This window comes from Parambassis ranga, chromosome 10 (assembly GCF_900634625.1).
Source record: "Parambassis ranga chromosome 10, fParRan2.1, whole genome shotgun sequence".
NCBI lineage: Eukaryota > Metazoa > Chordata > Actinopteri > Ambassidae > Parambassis > Parambassis ranga.
In genome coordinates this window covers 10,503,280-10,525,213 of record NC_041031.1, presented here as the reverse complement: position 1 = coordinate 10,525,213, position 21,934 = coordinate 10,503,280, and the positions used below count along the sequence as shown (strand labels likewise).

Here is a 21,934-nt window from a genome sequence, read left to right as displayed (position 1 = left end):
AAAATAATGTAAACAATGACCTCTGATATAGGGTATGTCAGTGTAGCTTAGCGTGCAGTTTGGGTCTGGTGTATACAGCATGTCCATGCTTCCTGGGACGTGATAAAAAAAACTGCTACAGGGATAATGACCTTCAACATACCAGCTGTGGTACACATATGTTTGAAAAGGCACGGGATGAGGAGAGCATCAAGAGGACAACCCAGTTTTATACACTGACAGCTTTTCTTTCTCCACAGGGGGTGTGCGGTGACCTCAGGGAGTTCAAGCCTGTGGTCATATCATCAGAAACCTCATGCTGCTTTTGAAGAGCATCTTCAGTGTCACATGTCCAGACCAACCAAACAGAGCTGGCTTCTCTTCCCATAAAAACTGTCAATGTTTTCTTTACAAAAAAGGCATTCTGCAAACAAAAAAGTGTCTTTTTGGTATTAATTATAACATGTTTCTTATTTTTCAAAGACATGGAGCCTATGACTGGATCAAAATAAAAGAAAAAGTGTGTGTGTGGGATGAACTCGGTGTACCTGAAGCAGGACAACATGTTCCCTCTCTTCAGTGAGAAAAATCAGTTTTAACAGACAGCTCCAGCAGGTCTTAACCTTTTTGCTTGTATCCTGAGTAGTCATTGTTGCATTTGTTTATGTTATTTCACCTCACCCCAGGCAAAGAGATGTATTTATCACTAGTTTTCACAGAACATTCTGAGAAACTGGGGCCATTGACGCTAGCAGACTCACCATCACTGCACCCAAATTCAATAGATTTTCTTTAAGGGCTTCAGAGCCGAGGTGATATGACCTCTTTGCGCTGTGTTTGTTTGAATCAATGAACTTTCCTAAATAGGCAATATGTCACAGCAGCAGATAAAAAACACCTAACACAGATTAAGGGAAAATTTAGGCTACTCAGTGAGGCAGCTGATAAGGAAAGGTCACTCATAATACAGCAACTGTCTGCATTGCTCAGCTAAAGTACATGAAGATTCTCCACCAGTCAAATGAAACAGAAATGCATGTTAAACAAATACTTGGCTACTCTGATGAATATTATCATATTATTATCAGGTCACCTGGTAATCATGACAAAAAAAACTTTCAGACACACACAATTTCTGCGAACACAAGTAAATTGCTCCTCCAGACTTTTGTTTTCAAAGCTGGGGTTCAACAACCTGGTCGCTTTCAATTGTTCGATGACACTGTATGAACCACCGCTGCCATTTTCACGTGTGATTTCCATTATTAGGTTAGATTGGTTTGGCACAAGCTGGGATAAGCTCCAGCCTCCTGTGACCCTGCACTACAGGGCAAATCGGGTTCAGATGATGGATGGATGGATGGATGGTTTGGCACAAACCAGATCCTCTCACAACATGGTTGTAACTTTTGTAACCATGATGCATTGGCATCAAGTTTCTACCCTTAGCTGATGTTTACAGTCATTAATTCACACCATCACATATACACTATTCCTTTCAGTCGGATCCAGGCTTTCGCCTCCTATTAAGGTCAGTGTAGCAAAAATGGTCACAAACAGGGAGTAATTAATCAATCAATCAATTAATCAAAAAAGGAGTATGAATGAATGAAAACAATTAGCTATAGATAGCAGATACATGGCAGAACTGAAAAGATAAAAGTCTAAAAAAATGGATGCTGGTCAGCTAAGATTACATGACAACACCTCCTCTAGAGATGTCACTTCAGATATGTGAGACCTGAGGAGTCTGTGGTCCATGATGTCACTTATAATGTGTACAAATCGTTACTGTTTGTTGTTTCTTTACAACAACAACAAGACAAGCAAGACAACATAAACATTTCCTTGACATACTGTGAGTGCGTAATTTAAATCACTGACAGTAATACATTTACTTTGACGGCTTAGTGCCAAGTTGTGTGTGTGCGTCTTACTCCCTGTGTTGTTTTTTTCATTTCCTCGATAGTCTGAGCCACGAGCTGGATCCGGATATATATATATATATATATATAAGCTCTGTGGATTAGTCATAGTAAAGATCTATTTTTGTCATCATTCTGATTCCAGTCGCATCAGTTGAAGGTTTGGTGTCAAAGGAAGATGAACAAAGAAAGATGAAACGCTATAATTTATCTGATCGCTTCTTATTCTCATGTCAATATTAGTTTGTCAGCTCCATTTGTTCCACAAAAAATACCGCCGACACACATTCACAGGCTTACACTTTCAATCTACACACTCTCTAATAACGACGTGTACCCAAGTGACAATCTTTAATTATAATCCCACAGATGAACATGCAGGCATGTGTGCACACTTTTCCCCACCAACACAAATTGCTAGTTACATCCAGGTTAAATAAGATGCCATTCAAACAGATTGCAGGTATTCAAATGGAATGATGATGTGTAGATCAGAGGCTTTTTCTCTTTACTTACTAGCGTATACATTTTTCAGATAATAGAGTGCCTGAGGTTGCCAGTAACATGCTATTTGAGCCAATCATCGCTTCTTGAGCTGATGACCTGACAATGGAGGTGAAATGGCATGCGTGTATGTTAGAAACTCGTTTATATATGGAAATAAGACTGCAGTTTCATTTACGTAGAGTCACCTGCAGGCCTCTCTAATCTGAGGCCACAGCCAGAGATCTTTGTCCATATTGGGCAGTTAGTTTCATGAGGTTTTAAAGACGCACTAGTGGATCAAAGACTTCTTCCTCCTCCTCATCATCATCATCCTCATCATCCTGCAGAGGAAACTTTGAAGGCTTAACAAGTCTCACCCGCCCCACAAAACCTCAGAGGCAATCATCTAATGGTTGAGGCTCACCGCACTGCCAAAGTGTCCACTCAGCAGCACTCTGCACAGCCTGGGCCGCTGCCAGGCCATTTCCAGCCCTATGCATCATAAGCCAAGAATCCCCTCTGATGAACGCACCTTCTGACAACCCAATGACAGCACGGCCCACCAGCCTTGAGCACACACCCCTTTGCCCTGGTCCTGTTTTTGTCATTGTCAAACAACGTGCGCTAACACACAGATTCTGCAGCCATAAGCATTTCTGATGAGGTCGGCCCAGAACTATATAAGAGCTTCATCATATTTAAGTGATTTGTTCCAACCTACATTGGTTCCCTTTTCAAATATAAATAGTACTTAAGAAAGTGCTAGACTTGCAGTTTTCTCCACCGGGGGATGAAATCACCTCTTTGCCAGCTTTACATTTCCGGGTGGGCAGATACCATATCGATGAGCAGCAATAAATATTCTGTTGCTGTTCTGTAAGGACGGTCATGGTGACTGTGTGGGCAGGTATGATAACTTACTGCATGGCCTGTAATTCTGAGGGTGGGAGACAGACAGATAGAGAGGTGGGGGCAGACAAAGTGAAGCTGAGTTAAAAGCATGTGTTTCAAGGTATCTTACACCAGATAGACTCAACCAGGCTCTTTAGGAGCTGAAGAACGGCTATTCATCTGCTCTTTTGTGCAGCCAAAACAGTGGCCTCCTCTGGCACAGCGTGATTCATCAGTGCTGCTTAGCATTGACGAAGTCCATTTTCTGTTCTTTTCATTTCTCTTTACTGATGAATGCAGCTGCTGAGCCACCTCAAACCTGTAATGTAACCACTGGGATGATGTTGAATTATCATACGGCACAAATACAAGCATCATTTCCAAATACTTTTACCGACTCAAACAAAAGAACTCGTCTGATCAGACAGATTAAAATCAAAAACAATTCCGTTTCCGATTTTTAAAATTCAAGTTTGTCAGCAATCACAAGCATCTCTGCTGCAGAGGAAGTTCCCAGCACAACGCACTCAACAACAGAACCAAACACTAAAAAGATCAGGAGTCAAATCAAACAGGCTGCGTTTATGTATGTTTTGTGTATATATAGACGGACCTACCTTTGATTAATCAGTCAAGGTGAAGCCTTTAAGCCTTAATAAAACATGCAAAAAAGAAAGTTAAAAACTCAAAACTGCACAAACCATAACTGAGAGAGAAAGAGAAGCATATCAAGCTCATTCACTCTGTTTAATGCAGAGTTACTACTGCCTGTCCTGTAGACTTTAACTCCACAGTTAAATCCACTGATGCAACCTGAAAAGTGGATAAAGAGTGTAAAATAAAAAAACATAAACTGTCTGGTGGCTGTTCACACCTAAATTTCAATGACAGGGATAAGGCAGCTGAGAAAGCCGAGAAGGTGACACATTGTAAAGTGTATTAAATCACACAGCTGTGTGCATGATATCCGCCGTCTCTGCAGGTATTTCCATTTGCAAAGCAGTATGAGCAGCTGTGCATTCATAAAACGTTAGCAAACCACTGAAATCAGCAGTTTGACTTATTGGGAGAGGGAGGAAATAGTTTCTATTCATCTTTTCTTCATTTCAGCTGAAGAATTTTGGGTTTCTTCCACTGCAATTTAACATAGTAATAATCAGTCCAATGGTATGGACTGTCAGGAGGAATCTGTTTTGCAGCTGCTGGATGGAAACAAGTTTAAAAGAGTTTCAGCAAACAACAAAATATAAGTTACATGTCATTTCATGTTTTTTTTTTTTTTTTGCTGAATAGTTTTCAGTGTTGTTGTTACATTAACTCCCAGCTGTGTCCCAGAGGACAGTATAACTTTGTTTTCTCCATTTTAAGTGACAATCACTGGAGATTTGAACAAATATGTGGATTTCTTGCCCAAATGATTTAATCTTATCTCCAAAAAGAAACATTCAACAACAGTCACAGATGTGTGTTGCCAGGGACAAAAAATATTAACACAGCTTCTGCCGGTGTGGTTTCTCATGGTGTCTCAATGGACTGCCAGGTGATTGGGTCTGTGACTTTTGGAGCTGAGGTATGAATATTCTGCTTTTTTGAAGAAAGCCAGATAGGGCATCCCTTGTTTTTCCAAGGGACAGCAAAAGCACAATCGTTCATTCAGCGTCTGATACATATGGAAAGCTTTATGCAGTAAATGGAGGTACCGGCTATGAACCAAAATAATAAGCTGAAAGACATCAGTAGTCATCACAGAACAGAGGAGATCTACATGATGAGTTCCTGTTGGTTTATCATAGTGAGCCACCCTTTTCATGTTGGTTTCAGTCATTAGTCGATTTAAGCCTGTATGACCGATCTGTAGCAGGAAAGTCCATCTTGGAAAATCAAGACCAATACCCTCCTACATTTACACACTTAGTCCAGCAGTCATGCAGTCTTTGTTGGACCTTCACAAAGTGGTTCAGAGCACAAGACAACATGGTGACATCTTAGCTTATTTTTCATCTTGGGGAAGAGGTAATTGTTTCAGGGTGGTAGACATCCATACTGATTCTGAGGCGATCTCAAGAGATCAGTGCTGTATGCCACAGTAAAACCCCTTTCTAAGTAGTTACCTGTGAGAGTGCCTTTCCTCCTAAAGAACTGATATAGTTGGACACAGTCTCCATGTCCCAGCTATTGGAGAATCAATTGACGAAGTCTCCCAGGATCTGCCTTAGAAAGGGTAGACAGTCCCTTTGCATGTTGTGCTGAATCTGTTTCTCATTAAGGCGCATAGAGTTTCAGGCGCAGTGGGCTGAAGCTTTGATCATTTGTTGTGGATAGCTGCACGGACATCTTCCTGGGATACCAAGAGATCTTGTCTGTGGTCTGTTGTGTGGTGACGGACTGGTCATCTTTTCCATCCTGGTGTAAGATAGAACCTCCACCGCAAGTATCAGCACCATGTCCTTATGGGCCCTTAAGACTGATGGTTTCCATTTCTTCTTACAGTATGAAACAGACATGCATTCAGCATAAACACTCGAAGTGTTGAACTACATGTACATGACTTATCATCCTTCCTTCTGCAGCTGTGGATGAAAGCAGTTCATATCTTTAATTATTGTTAACACAGCTCCCACATTATGTCGAGCTTCCTTCTCTTTAGCAGGTTCACTAACCGAGCACATGAAACGTTGCCTGAACTGAGGCCACGCAGGTGGAGGACAGCCTCGCAGGCCTCCAGCCGAGTCTGATGGATCACTTCGGCTTCTATGCGTTAAGCATTCAGACATTGCTGAGAGGCTTATTGGGAGAGTGTGCTGATGGATCTCGATTGTTCGTTTTCTCTCATTTTTTCTGTTGCTGACAATTCTTTTTCTAGTATTTCAGTTCTCTGGCCTTAAAGTTGCAACTTGTATTCGAAGAAACAAAGCTTTGTGGTTCTAAATTATATTATATTATTATATTATATTCTGTTTTATTAGCACTGTTTCACTTGAGAAAAATGAACCCTTTAAGAGGAAGAATGATGAAAGCAATTGTTCTCACCGAGCTGCAGGTATACTCTCAGAGGTCAGACATTACTCTTAATGTGCTGAAACATAAGGCTAAGCCTTAATGATTTAATGACTTAACATGATTGAGTGTATTTTGTAAATCAAAACTTTGAGAGTCGTGGAGAGAAGAGTGACAAACCTGCATGAGCTAATCGAGTTCTCTTTCTATCTGGAGTCTATTTTTGGCTGTTCCAAAATCATGTTACTAATCCCAAAAAACAGTTACACAACAAAAAATATTTCCTGAGATCTCAGCACATTACACAACTTTCAGCCATATATGGTGCAGGGAGAGACTTAAAAACCAAAGAACAGAAGCCCACTCATCCAGGTGGGCCGCTATAGATTCGTTCTGTGTGTGGGCTTCTATACCCGCTGGCCTGGCCTATTGATGGGATAAAAACATCCAGAGCAACTATTAAGAGGAGTTCTGCCCTAAAATGGGGAACTTTACGTTACATCACGGTTGGTTTTTAATGCCTGTGAAGTGGTGATGTGTTCCTTTCACTGAACATGTGGTGTCACACACAACTTTTCCGTGACCGTATCGGTGTGAAGACAGGTCGTGAACAACAGCAGCACCAGGTCAAAATATAGACCTCTGACCTCTGACCTCCTAACTCTTCACAGCAAGAAAAACATTCAGCCAAGACAGTCTAACCCAAACTGTTTTAGCTTGTTTAGAAAATAAACTGTTTTTTTTTCATCATGACAAGATGAGCCACAAAACTTCTGTCCAACAGTCAGTTCTAAAAATTTTAAAATAAAGGAATTAAATTGTACAAATAAAACATAAATATTCTCTTTAATCACCAAAATACTCCAAAATGTCATCATTGTCCCTTTAGAAAAAAGTTCTTAGGTTCATTTGATTATTGTTAAATAATGACAAGTTACTGCGACACTGGATGCCATGTCTTTAAAAAGAAATCATATAGCTCTATGTCTCATGTAATAAAAGATTTATATTGTTTTCTTTGCCAAAACGAAAAGCGGATTCCCTTGAACTTGAGACAAATCTCCACCACAAACAGATGGAGGATGCTCCTGCCGAAGCCAAACTGCTGCAGAAGATATGAAACTTTTCTCTCACCCGCAGCACTTGGCAGCGCACTGAGCCACTGAAGGGTTTATGTTATTTGAGCTTGCGTTCAACCAAGTGAAACAGGCAGTGAAATGGATTTTATCCCGGCAGTAAAATCCAGTCGTAGATATGATTTGAGATAATCCCAGGTGATTCATCTTTTAGGAAAGATGCTCATAATACCTGAGGACCCTGGTGCCTGTTGAAGGATTGAGAGACTGTGTCAGCGTTAAAAAATTCCTAATCCCCTCTGAAGGAATGCTGCACCTCACTGTTAAAAAAAAAAAAAAAAAAAAAAAAAAAAAAAAAAAAAAAAAGGAGGAATCCCCTAATTTGCAGTTGTGAAACCAGCAACACTTTTCTACTAGCCCTGGGTTCTGTAAGGCAGGTGCTCAGTCAGTTAGCTGTGTCTCAGCATAGATCTGATGCTTCAGTGGTCCATAAGGTTGCTTCTTGTACATTTGCCAATTTGACAGATCAGCCCAGGATGTTTAAGACAGTACTGAGTACAAAGCTAGAGCTTAGTGATCGTGTATCGATCTGTTATTGGTTGTTCAGTGCAACCTAGGTCTGTACTGGTTTCTCAGTACATTAGTGCAACCTAACTGTGTAATCAATGCACATACATGGAGTGTGAGCATCTTGATGCTGACTGCCATTATACCATTATGAGGGTGTGGTGTTGCATTTAGAGCCTTTAAAAAATAAAATAAGAGAATGTATAAACAAAGTCAACACACAAAAGAAGTAGAGAGAAAACCCTTAAATGTGTGCTTCTGTAAATATTTTCAAAGTAACATTTTTATTTTACCTCTCAAAATGAGCAAATACATTTTTTTATCCTCAGAACATTGAAAATAAATGTGCTGTGACCATTGTTTAACCACTGAAATGATCCTATCCAAAACCATTAAAGGCTTTTACCTTCCATTTTTGCTCCGAGTCAGATTTTTCTCTCTGTTTCTAAGGAGATGGATGCTCTTAAGCCATTTGAATATGCAGGAGGTCATTTTAAAATTCAGCTGACAAGAAGCTGTTCATAATAATGGAATTTTTATTGGGCCATCATCAGACATTATCAGTCTTCCTAAAACAGTACATTTCATTTCTACATAATTTGTAACGAATGGCGAGGTTAACACTACGACATCTAAAAAGTGGAAAATGAATCTAGACTATGCTTTGGACTGTGATGTCTGTGGCAAACCAAAAACTATTAAAAAAAGCTCTGACATTAATACAGACAGTGTATGAGATGTTTCCAGTCAGTGGTAAAATAACATCAACAAAGCTGATCTCATTAAAGACAGTTTGAGGGAATTTGTTTTTCACATCCAGTCATAATTTGTAACTGCAGGTTTTCAACTTTGCACTTGTTTGTCTTTCCAGAGTGTTGCATGATAAATAGTTAAGACACTCTTCAACAGGAGGAACCTCAATAGGAATGTGTGTCTGAACTCAAACTATTAAATCAGTCACTCCTGGCTAACCGAGCTTCCATCCAGAATGAGATTACTATGAGGAACTCCTGCATTTGACCAAAATAGGAATCTAATTCAGAACAAGTACCTGTGAAAGGAGAGGATTGCATCTGATTTGTTACCAACTCTTACCCTTCAGGCTTAACATTTTAAGCTGACCACTTGAACATCCTCAAATGGAAACTATTTCTGGGGTTATAATCACATAAGCATGTCTTCATTCATAATAACACACTTAAACATAATTGTTTCACTAATTGTCTCTTTGTTGTCACCACCATCTGCAAAGACGTAACGTGCCTGTGGCAAGACACGTGTGATTAAGCACCCTCCCTCCGTGTGGCAAAACAAATAAAGACACCAACCACGTCCCTCTTACCAAACGCACAATTCCCCACTCTCTGATTCTCTCGCAGAAAGTTGCGTAAAAGGATGCAAACACATTCTGTGCGTTTTCTGTGGACTCACGGCTGGCCGCGCTGTGCGTCATGCGCACTCCACAGGCTTACATTTAGGTATGTTTGGTTAGAGTATGGTATTGCTGTGTGTAGAGGAGAGGGGGCAGGAGATTACTGCTGCCTTCCTCACTTCTCCACTAAGCCCCCAGGGGAGTGGAGGGAGAGGGACTGCGCGGGGACCGCACGGCTGCGCAATGAGCGGGTAAAATGCATCGGCGCTCATTTAGAAACGAATTTACAAGCAGCTACATTATTGATGCGGACATAGGACATTCGGGCACTGTATATTTAGTTAAGCCCCTTTTGGAGTTGCAGTTACAAGTGATCTGAAGCCTGCTATGGAGGACTTTGCGAGTCAAAATGAGTCTGAGCACTGACAATGTCACAAACTTGTGGAAAAATGGTTCTTCGGAACTCGACGGCGCGTTTTCCCACTTTAACTTCACCAACAGCTCTGCGGGAAACCACACAGAGCACAGCGAGGTGGATCTCAACCGAGCCATCCCGCTCGGCTTGGTGCTGGGGGCTTTCATCGTGTTTGCCATCGCGGGCAACATCCTCGTCATCCTCTCGGTGGTGTGCAACAGGCACCTGCGGACACCGACGAACTACTTCATTATCAACCTTGCCATCGCCGACCTGCTGCTGGGCACCACGGTGCTGCCGGTGTCCGCCACACTGGAGATCCTAGACTACTGGGTGTTCGGTAGGATCTTCTGTGACATCTGGGCGGCGGTGGATGTGCTGTGCTGCACCGCATCCATCATGAGCCTGTGCGTAATATCCATCGACCGCTACATCGGTGTGAGCCACCCGCTGCAGTACCCGGGGATCGTGACGGAAAAGCGGGCTCTACTGGCCATGCTCGGGGTCTGGGTCCTGTCTGTGGTCATCTCCATAGGACCCCTGTTCGGGTGGAAGCAACCGCCCTCACCGGACGACACGGTGTGTCCCATCACAGAGGAGCCGTTTTACGCACTCTTCTCCTCCCTAGGCTCCTTCTACATTCCTCTCGTGGTTATACTGGCCATGTACTGCCGTGTGTACATTGTCGCCAAAAGGACCACTAAGAACCTGGAAGCAGGTGTGATGCGCGAGAGGATGAACTCAAGCGAGCTGACCCTTAGGATCCACAAGGGATCTCAGGTGCATGAGGATCCAGGCAACTCTAGCACCGGCAAGGGACGCGCGCACCAGGCGAGGAGTTCCCTCACGGTGAAACTTCTGAAATTCTCCCGGGAGAAGAAAGCAGCTAAAACTTTGGGGGTTGTTGTTGGCATGTTTACCCTGTGCTGGCTGCCCTTCTTTCTCGCCTTACCCATAGGTAGGTATTCACCTGATGGTGCAGTCATATATAACACTTGAACACTTGCACTGGTTTATTCATTCACAGCACACCACAATTTAAATAGCTAATGAGACCAGCACCCAGTAATATATTACCGTCATTGAGATGTCTGGAGAAAGTTAAAGGCTGCTGCTGACTCAGTAAATCGTATCTATGGCTGGCACAGGGGAGGCTCCTGGGCAGGATTTACTGCCCTGAATTGTCATCACACTTATGAGCGCCTTGATGCGCTGTAGTGGTCGTTATAGGTTATGGCAGCATTGAATATATGATGCAGCATGAGTGGATCTATTTTATTTCTCTGACCTCAGCTCTGCTTCTGTACTTAAATGATGTTTGCATAATATTTGATCACTTAGACGTTTCAGTAGTTTTCCAGTTATTAAGCCAAAGCATCACCGACACTGTACTATGTGAATTAGGGGCCCATAATTAGAATCAAACATTTTCAGAGTTCTAGGGGGAATTCTCTGCAAGCATGCCCAAACATTATTGCTGTTATCTTTGGTGTATTCCCCGGGTTTTAGTAAATCTGTTCCGATACTTGTGTGTGCCCAGAGAGGAGTAGGTGGCCTCACTCAGCTCAACTAAGTTATTTCAGATGCCTGCAGAGCTGGAGCCGAGGCTCCCTGATGCCACTGATGCTGGCTAGCGTTCAACACCCTGCTGTCATGGCTGTTTAAAAAAAGCTGCACCGGAAATTAAACAATATATTGCAGTAAAAAGCACAGGCTGCTGCCTAAGCTGTGGTGAGGGGGAGTAAGAAAACGTTTAGGTCAAACATGATATTAGTGGCCGAGTTTGTAGCAGAGGCCTTCCCTGAAGTAAAAGCATTAGAGGTTGCAGATGATGCCTTATTGTGGGATTATGGGAGTGTGTTCAGCCTCCTGGCTCTTCACATCATCTCATACACACACACACTGTAGCCTGAGGCAGGATCAATGTGCTGCCTCACGTAGCAGGGATTCTTTGGCCTGAAGGAATTCTCTGTGAGATACCAAAAGGACATACCAGATGTAATTTTCCAAAGTTCTGATTTGTAGATCTGACAGGCTTCAAAGAGGAAGGCCCTGTTTATGTAACACCAAGGAACAAACTGCCAAGTACCCCCCCCCCCCTTTCCCAAGGATATGGGTCTCTTTACAGCTTCTGCTGTAGCATACTGATTGATTGTGACAAAGCGCCACCCAGCTTCACTCCATGCCCATTTAAACTGGCCTCACAGATGCATAAAGAAAAGCACAAACACGTTCATCTGTCTGTCGGAAGGAGATTCCACAGAAGGCTGCTGCTATATCTGTCATGTCAGAGCAAGATGCTGACCTCTTGATACAGAATGGAGATTATAGTGGGAGAGTTTGTTTTTACGTTTGTACTTTTGCTCCTGATAGGACAGCAGCCGCCCCCTTGAGTGGTTCCCTGGGTGTTCATTAGTCTCCACCCACAGAGTGGGATTTCCTGTTTCACACTTGTTATTACCCTGCTCCTTCCTCTGCATACTGTCACTGATATGTAACGTATGTGGGGGTTCTGGTTGGCAGCGGGTGTGTGCTTGTGTCAAGTGTGTCTTATATGTGTGTTTGTGTGTGTGTGTAAGGATGAGGAAATATTTATGTAAATATTTATCTGCCGAGGTTTTCCTCTTATCTATAAATGTGATTTTACACAATTAAAAGCCTTTTAAGATTAAATTGAGTCACTGAGCTAAGCTTAAGGAGATTCTTGAAAACCCTGCTGTCTCTTACCTTTAAATACCTTGTTTTTGGTGCATAAATGGCAAGCAGACACACGGCCCATTCCCACAGTTTGACTCATTGCTTTTGAGGCTGAAAAGTCTCCTTCTACGCCTTTAACTTGGAGCAAAGTGAGGTACACAGACTTCAGGAATATAAACACTGCATCAAAGTTTTTAAGTTAGTACTACTGCAGCCCAGCGTCCTTGTCCAAAAAGCAGCCTGAAATTTTACACACTCAGTCCAGCTCTGCTCTGTTCGTCAGTAAAGCTGACATATCTGAAGTTATTTCGTTACACATTCCTGCGTCATATTAAATAAAAGATAGGCGATAACAACTACATTTTACGGCAATTTTCAGACAAATCTCTTCAGGCATTTTAAAATTATTTAAATCTGACCACGTTTTACCTCACGGACATAAACCAGTACCACATGCAGGTAGAGCTGTTCCCACAGCAGCAGCAGAAATGTCTCTACTGCTTAAATTTGCACCAGTTCCATTTCACATTCTAGCATAAAATTTTACTAAATTGCTGATATTTTGCTTAAAATGCACTATATCTGATTGGTACTTGGTATCAGCCAGTGCACAAAGTGCTGGAAACCGGAATCGGTATCCAGCTTTACAAAAAAGGCTATAGAAATATCTCCTGAAGCAGCTCTCTGTGACGTGTTGAAGAACACCGCAGGCAGTAAAACCTGCAAAATCATTGATTACTGATTATTCTAAGCTACTGTGCACAAAATTATATCTGTGTGATTGTGGATCTTTATGATGAGGGTTTATTTTAACCTGATATTCACTATAAAGTAAAGTCTTATCCCTATGTGTAACATCAATATCATATTGCATGCTTAAAACACGATTTTCTGTTCATCAACTTATCAGTTAATTGACTCGGCACATACTATTCTACATTAGCATAATTTTAATAAAAGATTTTTAAGATAAGTATAAGCAGAGTATAATTGTATCAGATTATCTGTATTTGGTGTTTCAAAGAGCTGTTTGCTCTTTTTCCAGCACAACCGCAGAGAAGCCATCACTCCTCTCTGGGCTACACAGATTATTTCATTGCACACATTTTCCTGCGGCTCTTTAACACCCAGCTAAGGAACTAATGTCCTGTGAAGGCCTCGCATTTAGCAAGTGGAGCTTACAGTGTGTAACCAAATGTGAGAGAAACCAACACTTGGAGGTGTTAACAATTGTTTCCTGGTGCGTGTATTTTTGGGACAGACACAGTATCATGCACCTTGCTTTTTTGTTGTTTTTTTTTTTTTGGTATAGCATTGGGTTGACTGACCTCTGTGCTCCAGGGGGAATTGAAATGGTTTTAGAAGGAGGACAAATAATGAGAGTGCTACATGTCAAAGCAGTGGTGGCAGAGGCAGGGCTGAAGGGGCCAGAGGGCAGTGAGGGTGAAGATGAGGGTCTCTGGGATGTCAGCACAATTTTCCAAAAATAGCTTCATGCTATGGTCTAATTGAAAGCTGTGTGAAAGGGCAATAACGCTTCTGTCATTTCAGATCAAGACATATTAATCATATTTATTGGGGTGTTATGAAACAGGATGTGTGAGTGTTGTGAGAGCACATTCTGTGTGTGTGTGCATGTGTACCGCATGGCACAGATTAGGCAAGGCTTCTTCCAATTATTAAGAATAACAGGATGCCTTGTTTTGTTAAGATGTTCCTGTGTTTTATAGTGAGATGTGTGTATGTGTGTGCGCGTGTGTGTCGCCAGGAAGGACGTGCAAACATTTCTCTTAACAGAAGGGGTGAGACCAGCAGCAACCCTCCCACGGTTATCTATATACCATTGTCTCACAGCGAAGCCCCTTGCATCCTCTGCTGCTTAAACTATAGCCATTCAACATAAACACTTCTGTAAGACAAAAATGGACCAAACTCACACAGAACTTAAACACACAAACAAGGACAGGGTTTCCTACACTTTTATCCTGTGCTTTTGTAGAAAAAACTAACAGGAACATGATGCCAGTGTCCCTGCTTTTGGTCTCTGTAGGAGCTCCTGGATGTTTATCAGTCCTTTGCAGGGGAGGCAGAATATCTGCCACTGTGAAAAGCCTGTTTGAGATGAGGCGCAGGTTTATTATTCCTGTGGCACTTTAACTCAAGAGCTGGTGAAACTTCAGCTTTCCTCACAAAAGAAAAAGATTTGTTCTGACACAAAGCAGATCTGAAATTATTGTTATTTGTCAACTGGCGTCTGAAAGTCTATTCTCTAGTCTTTGATTACAGCCGGAGGAGCTTTTAGAGTATTGCTAATACAGTCTGGTGGCTTTGGCTGGAATTAACAAGCACACTTATAATTGTCTCATTAATATTAAATAAAAAGGTAAAACTCTTTGCACAGAACACAGACATGTGTTGATGGCTCTGGTGATACTTGAACAAATCAATCAAGACCATAACATTAATAATGCAAAGTTCAGCTCCTTGGTTTTCCTGTTTTTTTTAATGCAACACTGTACTTATTATTATTTCTAATTAAATTTGGACATTTGAACATCATAGACCTGTGGTTTCATAGGGCGGTATCTGGAGCCAGCCTCAAGTCACCATTCAAGGAAATGTTCTCTGTGTCTCAGACGCAGAGGTTGTTGTTGAACAGTCTCAACAATTTACTAGTAATGTGAAAAAAATGTTGTTTTTAATCTTAATTATGTTCAACCTTTAATACTTATGATTCTTTGGAACTGCAATCCTATGCTTGATTCCAAGTTAATTAAATTATTATTATTATATTACCGATTAAGAGAAACAGTAACTAAAGGAGCCGAATGGAACTATTCTCTGTATCCCAGTCTCACTCATAACTCACAGTTATGTAATCACATTTTAAGTGCTGTCCAGAAGGAAAAATAGCATGTGAAAATACCAGCCACTAAGACGAGAGTGGGACCTATTCATCGCTGGTTCAAGAAGCCAAAGCACATTCAAACAGTGTTCTCCAGTTTCACCTCACAGTCTGACAGTCAGCTAACTCACACATGCAGTCTGCATCCAGAGGACATTACATCAGCTTACAGTCATTTCTCACAGAACGTGACAGCTACTTGTCTAAACCTCACACTGAAGCCACCTTTAAAATACTGTGGACTGTACTGGACTGTGCATGGACTACCGACAGGTGCACACACAGTTAAAATCAAGTTAAAAGCTAATATTAAAATCACTTTCATCCAGTTTAAACAAATGGGTGTGTGTGTGTGTGTGTGTGTGTGTGTGTGTGTGCATGCGTGCATGAAGGAAGTGGACATATTTACTCCGCATCATTTCCCAGAGCCTTTGTAAAGCTGTTGGTCTGATATTCATGAAGAAGCAAACTGTGGCACCTCTGTCTGTCCGTCGTACCACTTATAAAAGCCGGAGGTCATGAGAGCATCCTAAGCCTTATCATGCAACATCTCACTGTTTCAAATTAATGTTTTGTCCTCTGGCGTCCTCCTCTCACATTTACACTTTTACTTTACATTTGCCTGTAAGACATTCTTGCTTTCCTAAGCTCAGCCACAGTTGGACTACAAGCGTAGATTAACTTATGTATTATCATATAGACAAACCTGCCTTAGAATCTTTGGGAGCATGTCGTTTCCATCAGTAAGATTAAATCTGACACCATAGACACACAATATTTGTGAAAAAAAGGCTTATTGAAACTTCCATGACCTCGCACTGAATAAGCAGCCATTTCATTTCTACTAAAAGCAACACGTCTCTCCACAGTGTATTTCTCTGAAAGGAAATTCAGGGTCATCCATTGCTCTCTGTACTCCTGTGCTAGTGCACTAAAATTAATTATGTTCTTTTTTCTTTCTTTTTTTAAATAAACGTAGCGCATTGCTGACGTTTGTTTCTTAAATATAAGGTCTTTGTTTAATGGTAAATAACCTGTGGAATTAAACATCTTCATATTGAATGTGCAGTTGGAGTGAGGCCATGTTCTTTACTTAATGCTGCCACCTGCTGGGTGAGAGCTCTGCTCTGTGAAACATGAAAGCAGGACATAGGCCTACAGTGTGGCGAAGCACTGAACCAATCATTGAAATGATGGAAGTGATCCATGTTAAACAGTTTCCATCTGAGAGTTTGCATCCTGTGTTTCCTTCACTTTCACTCCTAATGTGCAATTTATGTTGGAAGGAATAAGTGTTTTTATTAGAGGTAAACTTGTGTTCCAAACAAATTATGCTTTATATATATATATATATATATATATATATATATATATATATATATATATATATATATATATATATATAAAGCATCATAGACAGCACAGACAGCACAGCATGCATAAGTCTAATCATTGGATATTTTTGTATGTACAAAATGGACTATAGGTGCATGGGTGGGAAAAAAAACTGCTGTTGGATGCTGGGTGCCAGCGAAAATATAGGAGGTATTTACTATATGTAATATATAAATAAAATACACTACAAAACATATACAAAGTACAGAGTAATTTAGAGTGTGCAAATATAAAGTATATCAACAAAAAAAAAACACAAATACAAATTCATGCAGTTTATACACACTGTTCCTGTCAAATATGTCATCTTGAGACTGTCATGTGAGGTTTGTGTGCATGTATGATACAACAATGTCTTTTAAAGATGGGACCACTAGTAAACTTCAGAGGAAATGTTCTGATACATTTAGCATTTGCTGAGGGTTGCATGGGATCAATAAGATCTGAAGATGATAGAAGTGAAGCAGCTCTGTAGGGAAAATGGAAGGGGGTGGAATCAGGACTCTGTGCTGGTTGCCTGGCAACCCAAAAATAAAAACTGTTAAAATACGCAGCCAATCACAGAAAGTTCTCATTTTAGAAAAGTAGAAAAAGCATTGTCAGAAGAACATTTGTTTGATTGCTGGATGCTGGGTGATTTGTTCTGAAACTACACTGATGTTGATCAAAGCAACAGCATTTGAGAGGATGAAACTATCTGGAGCTTAAGGCAGATGCAGATGTTTACATAATGTTCATGTTGCAATGTAGAAAAAAAGATTAATATTTGAAGAATATGAAAGAAGTGGAAGAAGGCTCTAAGGTCCCTACACATACATGAGGAATTCATTCCTCATATTATATTAGCAATAGTAATATAGTTGATTTAAAAAAAAAAAACATTATACTACATTATACACAAATACTAACCACAACAAATCAAAGATCCAGAAACACCCTCCTGTACTGAATGCTTTTTTTTTTTTTTTTTTTTTTGTTCTGTCGTCAGGATCTTTTAATGTGAACCTGCGCCCACCCGACCTCCTCTTCAAAGTAATCTTCTGGCTTGGCTACTTCAACAGCTGTCTGAACCCCATCATCTATCCTTGCTACAACCGTGAGTTCAAGCTGGCCTTCATCCGGATCCTGAGATGCCAGTGTCACCAGCGGAAGCACCCCGGCTGGAGAGCGTACAACTACCGTTCCTCTAACATCAGCTCCTCCGGAAACTCACGTAAAAGCTCTACAGACCACACCTCCAGCTGCTTGAACGGCAGCCAGCGTACTCTGCCGTCATCGGCAAGTCCGAGCCCCAGCTACCTGAGCAAGGGTCTGCCACCCTGCCCTGAGGGAGAAACATTATACATCTGGGGAGGCTCCACCCCAACTCCCTCTACACCCAACCTGCTGCCCGGCAGCCCTGCGGACTGCCATCAGGGGGGCCTGAGAGGGGAGCCGAAAGGAGGGAGAGCTGCAGAGGAGAGCACTGGAGGAGTTTTCTCTTTCTCCTTTGGGAAAAATAAAGTCAACAAAGACAGCATCGTGCCTGACGACAATGTGTGTGTGTTACAGATGTGACTTACTGATTCATTATTCACTGGGATTACAGCTCCAAACAGACGTGAATGTATGAGTTCACAGATTTCACTGTACATGATCATTCATCATTCAGTGGATTGTCATTAGTAGTTGATGTAAGGTGAAGATACGTGAGTGTTGACTATGCTGCTGTATCACAGGTATTTTGTTTTGTTGTCAACAGACAATAATGGGTTCAAAGACAGTCAATAACAATCAGTGTTCAGAAATGAGCTCCACCCAGTACAGCCTTCACTCCTTTCAGTTAAAAATCCACATCTGCCCTGTTTTAAAAAGACTGATGCCGACTCTGAACCTGTACAAAGTGTGATGAGACAAATGATCATGTTTCTGTTGCAGTCACTTGATATCTTCATGGTATATTGCAGAAATAAAAGTATAACCCGTTTTATCTGCTGTGCGCACAATCATCAGATACCATCCTGTTTGTATGTTTGTAGAAATGTGATCAGTAAATAAAATTAGAATGTGGCTCAAATTTTGCTTGAAGGCAACTCAGTCTTTCACTTATTACCATGCATGTTAATAAACATAAATACCAGCCATGACTGTATGAGCTGGGTTAAATCACAAGACTCTTCCCACACTTCATGGTGTAATGAGTCCTGCACAGGTACACACCACAGGACGTGTGGGGAAGAAACCAGCGCAGACTCTGCAGATGTCCACCAACTCCTTTGTGGTTTCCTTGACACCCTGGTTGCACTTCTGGTGATATCCTCTACACAGCAAAAATGTCAATATGTATTATGAACCTGTCATCATTTTAATATAAGAAGCAATGAGACACCACCAAAAAACACTATAAAACCTGACCTCAGACATACATGAAAAACATGCAGACCCCTTTCAGTTACAGAACATGCACATGACAATTAGGACAATGATTAAACAGCAAGGAGCAGCAGAAGCATAGGCATGCTAAAGCAGTTCAAATGAGACACTGTTAGCATCACTTGAATGACTGAACTAGTTAGCTTCTCACTAACTCCCTAACTGGCCGATTAAGATTTAAGCATTCAATCACTTAAAATGCAATTCAATGTGTAAGTAATCCAAGTATTCAGAATGCATTACTCAGTTTGAGTAATGTAACGGAATACATTAAAAACTGTCAGCACCATTGTGTCCTGTTCATACAGAGCTACATCAACCCACCACATGCTTGTGCTACAAGGGACTTGAAACAAATGCTCTCATTGTGCTAGAGCCAGCTGACAGCCTGAAACACAGCAAGACTCTGAACACAGCTCAGTCAGAGATATGAATGTGCCAAAAGAGTAACCACAAAGTCAACAGCTAGCCATGAGCCCATACACAGCTCACAATGAAACACCAGGCTCTGTGCAAAAGGAATGGCAGCTTAAAGTGCTGATGTGCACATGGTGTGTAGCTGGTCTTGGAAGTCAACAACAAACCATGCAGGGTTAATTAAGGCAGAATATATGCACATCAACAACATATAACACAATGTGTAAAATGCATACCTAATGTTGACATGACACTGCAGTAAGAAAAAATGCACTCACAGTCAGATGGTTCCAATAAAGTCCAGAGATCTGCTGCAAGCAAGTGAGAAGGCCTCACACCTGAACTCAGTCTCTGATCAGTCCAGGCTCCTCCTACTTCCTGGTCCTCCTTCTCTTTCCTGGTCCTCCTCCTACTTCCTGGTCCTGCTCCTCCTTCCTGGTCCTCCTCCATCTTGGTCCTCCTCAGCTGCTGCTCCTGCAACACAGATCTTACTGCTCCTTAACACTATGCTGTGTGTTGTGTCCAGATATCAGGTGATTTCTAGATAGATAGATAGATAGATAGATAGATAGATAGATAGATAGATAGATAGATAGATAGATAGATAGATAGATAGATAGATAGATAGATAGATAGATAGATAGATAGATAGATAGATAGGCAGTTAAATTATGTGATTTTTTCATTTTGTCACACTCACTGCTGAATTTTACTAAAGAAAATGAAGTTTCTGCATGACCTCTACTTGAAGGATGTTGTAACGTGCTGTGTTTTATTGAATGACACAAGCTCAAACTCGCAGAAGTGCAGGAAAAACCTGATAATGACGGCAGCATGGACGTAACACAACGTGACGCTATGTCTTGGAAAAATACTGCTAACATTTTTCAAACACATATGAGGGTGACACATGGTGAGGTATGTGTGAAAGGAGAGGAACTGAAACATGCCACTCCTCTCTTGGCTCTATAATGCGTTCCTTATTTGAACACCTCTCATTCAGCAACATGGCGTTCACTGGGAAATATGAGCTTGAGAGTCAAGAGAACTATGAGGAGTTTCTGGAAGTGATTGGTATGCATACATATATTTTAAACTGTGAATGATCGTTGATCTAAACATGTTCACCTGTGCAATAACTGTTAATATGTAAACTGTTTTTTGATTCTATTCTATTTTCTATGTCTTTTTCTTAACTTATCCTTTGCTGTCTGTATCTGCTGTTGCACAAATGCAATTTCCCCATTGTGGGACTAATAAAGGTTTCTTAATATTAATCTTAATCTTTGTGCAGTAAAAACTAAAATGTGCCACACAGGGCTCCTCGGTGCTAAGACAGACCACAAAGTGGTGACAGAGGTGCTTCAGGATGGGAATAACTTCACCTGGACACAGACCATCCCCAACTGGAGCTGGTCTAATGAGTTCACTATTGGGCAGGAATGTGAGCTCACCACAATGACAGGCTCCAAATTCAAGGTGAGTTAATGACATGCTGGAGGAAGTCATCAACCGAATCTGAAAGTAAGCTCCAGTTGTGACATTTCGCTCCACAGGCTACTGTAACGATGGAAGGTGGCAAGATCTCTATACAGTTTCCTCAATACCATTTCACAGCAGAGCTCACAGAAGATAAACTAATAATGGTAAGAGAAGGGATCACATGGGTTAAAGCAGTGGAACTGTAAACTTCTTCAAAAAGACTCATCCTCTCACTGTGGACACGTTTGTTCAATTTTAACCCCCGATCATCCTCACTTCTCTTTTCTATGCAGTATTGTGTAACACCGGGAGAAAAGGGCGTGACGTTCAAAAGGATTAACAAGAGGATCTAAAGCTGCAAGACTAAACATGTTTTATTGGAAAAGAGGGTGCAGAAGGTACCTCACTGCAGTTACTGAAGTCTGAAGACTCATGGCTTCACAGGATGGACGCTCCTTGTTGTTACTCTCAGGTGAAACCACACCAAGTACTGTATTATCACTCAGACATGTTCAGTTGATTCAATAAATATACCTTTACCTGCAACACATTCATGACATCTGATTGTTTATAAACGTTTTTTTTCTGTGTAATTCTCACATTTTTATTAATGTTCTGAACACATGAGGGGATTTTTCTACTGTGTGTAATGTACTGTGGGTTTAGTCACACTAGTTCAAGGCATTTATAACAGATTGTGTTTTTTCTACATCTACATCAATGCTTCACAAAAAGTTAATGTATTAGTTACATTTGCATTAGCAGAGTCTGTGTAATTACATTACAGAATGAACTTTCTGCACCACAGCTTTAATAATGAGCTGTTTATTGTTTAACAGCTGCTAGCTGGACATATCAGAATTCACTGTTACTAATGAATACAATGTGAGAAAGTTGCAGGCTCATTCAGTCCTCTTG

The 21,934-nt window shown here is 41.2% G+C and overlaps 2 protein-coding genes across 2 annotated transcripts; both read left to right on the top strand.

Annotated features, from left to right (window-relative positions):
- Positions 1–9,280: 9,280 nt before the first annotated feature.
- On the top strand, positions 9,281–18,777 carry LOC114443096 (alpha-1A adrenergic receptor-like). The gene is made up of 2 exons (XM_028417003.1): positions 9,281–10,666; positions 17,694–18,777. Exons 1-2 carry the CDS (start codon positions 9,703–9,705, stop codon positions 18,260–18,262), a joined length of 1,533 nt encoding a protein of 510 aa, XP_028272804.1. The 5' UTR covers positions 9,281–9,702; the 3' UTR covers positions 18,263–18,777.
- A 1,672-nt stretch (positions 18,778–20,449) lies between these two features.
- On the top strand, positions 20,450–21,575 carry LOC114442722 (gastrotropin-like). Its single transcript, XM_028416500.1, has 4 exons — positions 20,450–20,608; positions 20,853–21,013; positions 21,091–21,180; positions 21,310–21,575. The coding sequence occupies exons 1-4, from the start codon at positions 20,455–20,457 to the stop codon at positions 21,367–21,369; spliced, it is 465 nt and encodes a 154-aa protein (XP_028272301.1). The 5' UTR covers positions 20,450–20,454; the 3' UTR covers positions 21,370–21,575.
- Positions 21,576–21,934: the final 359 nt, after the last annotated feature.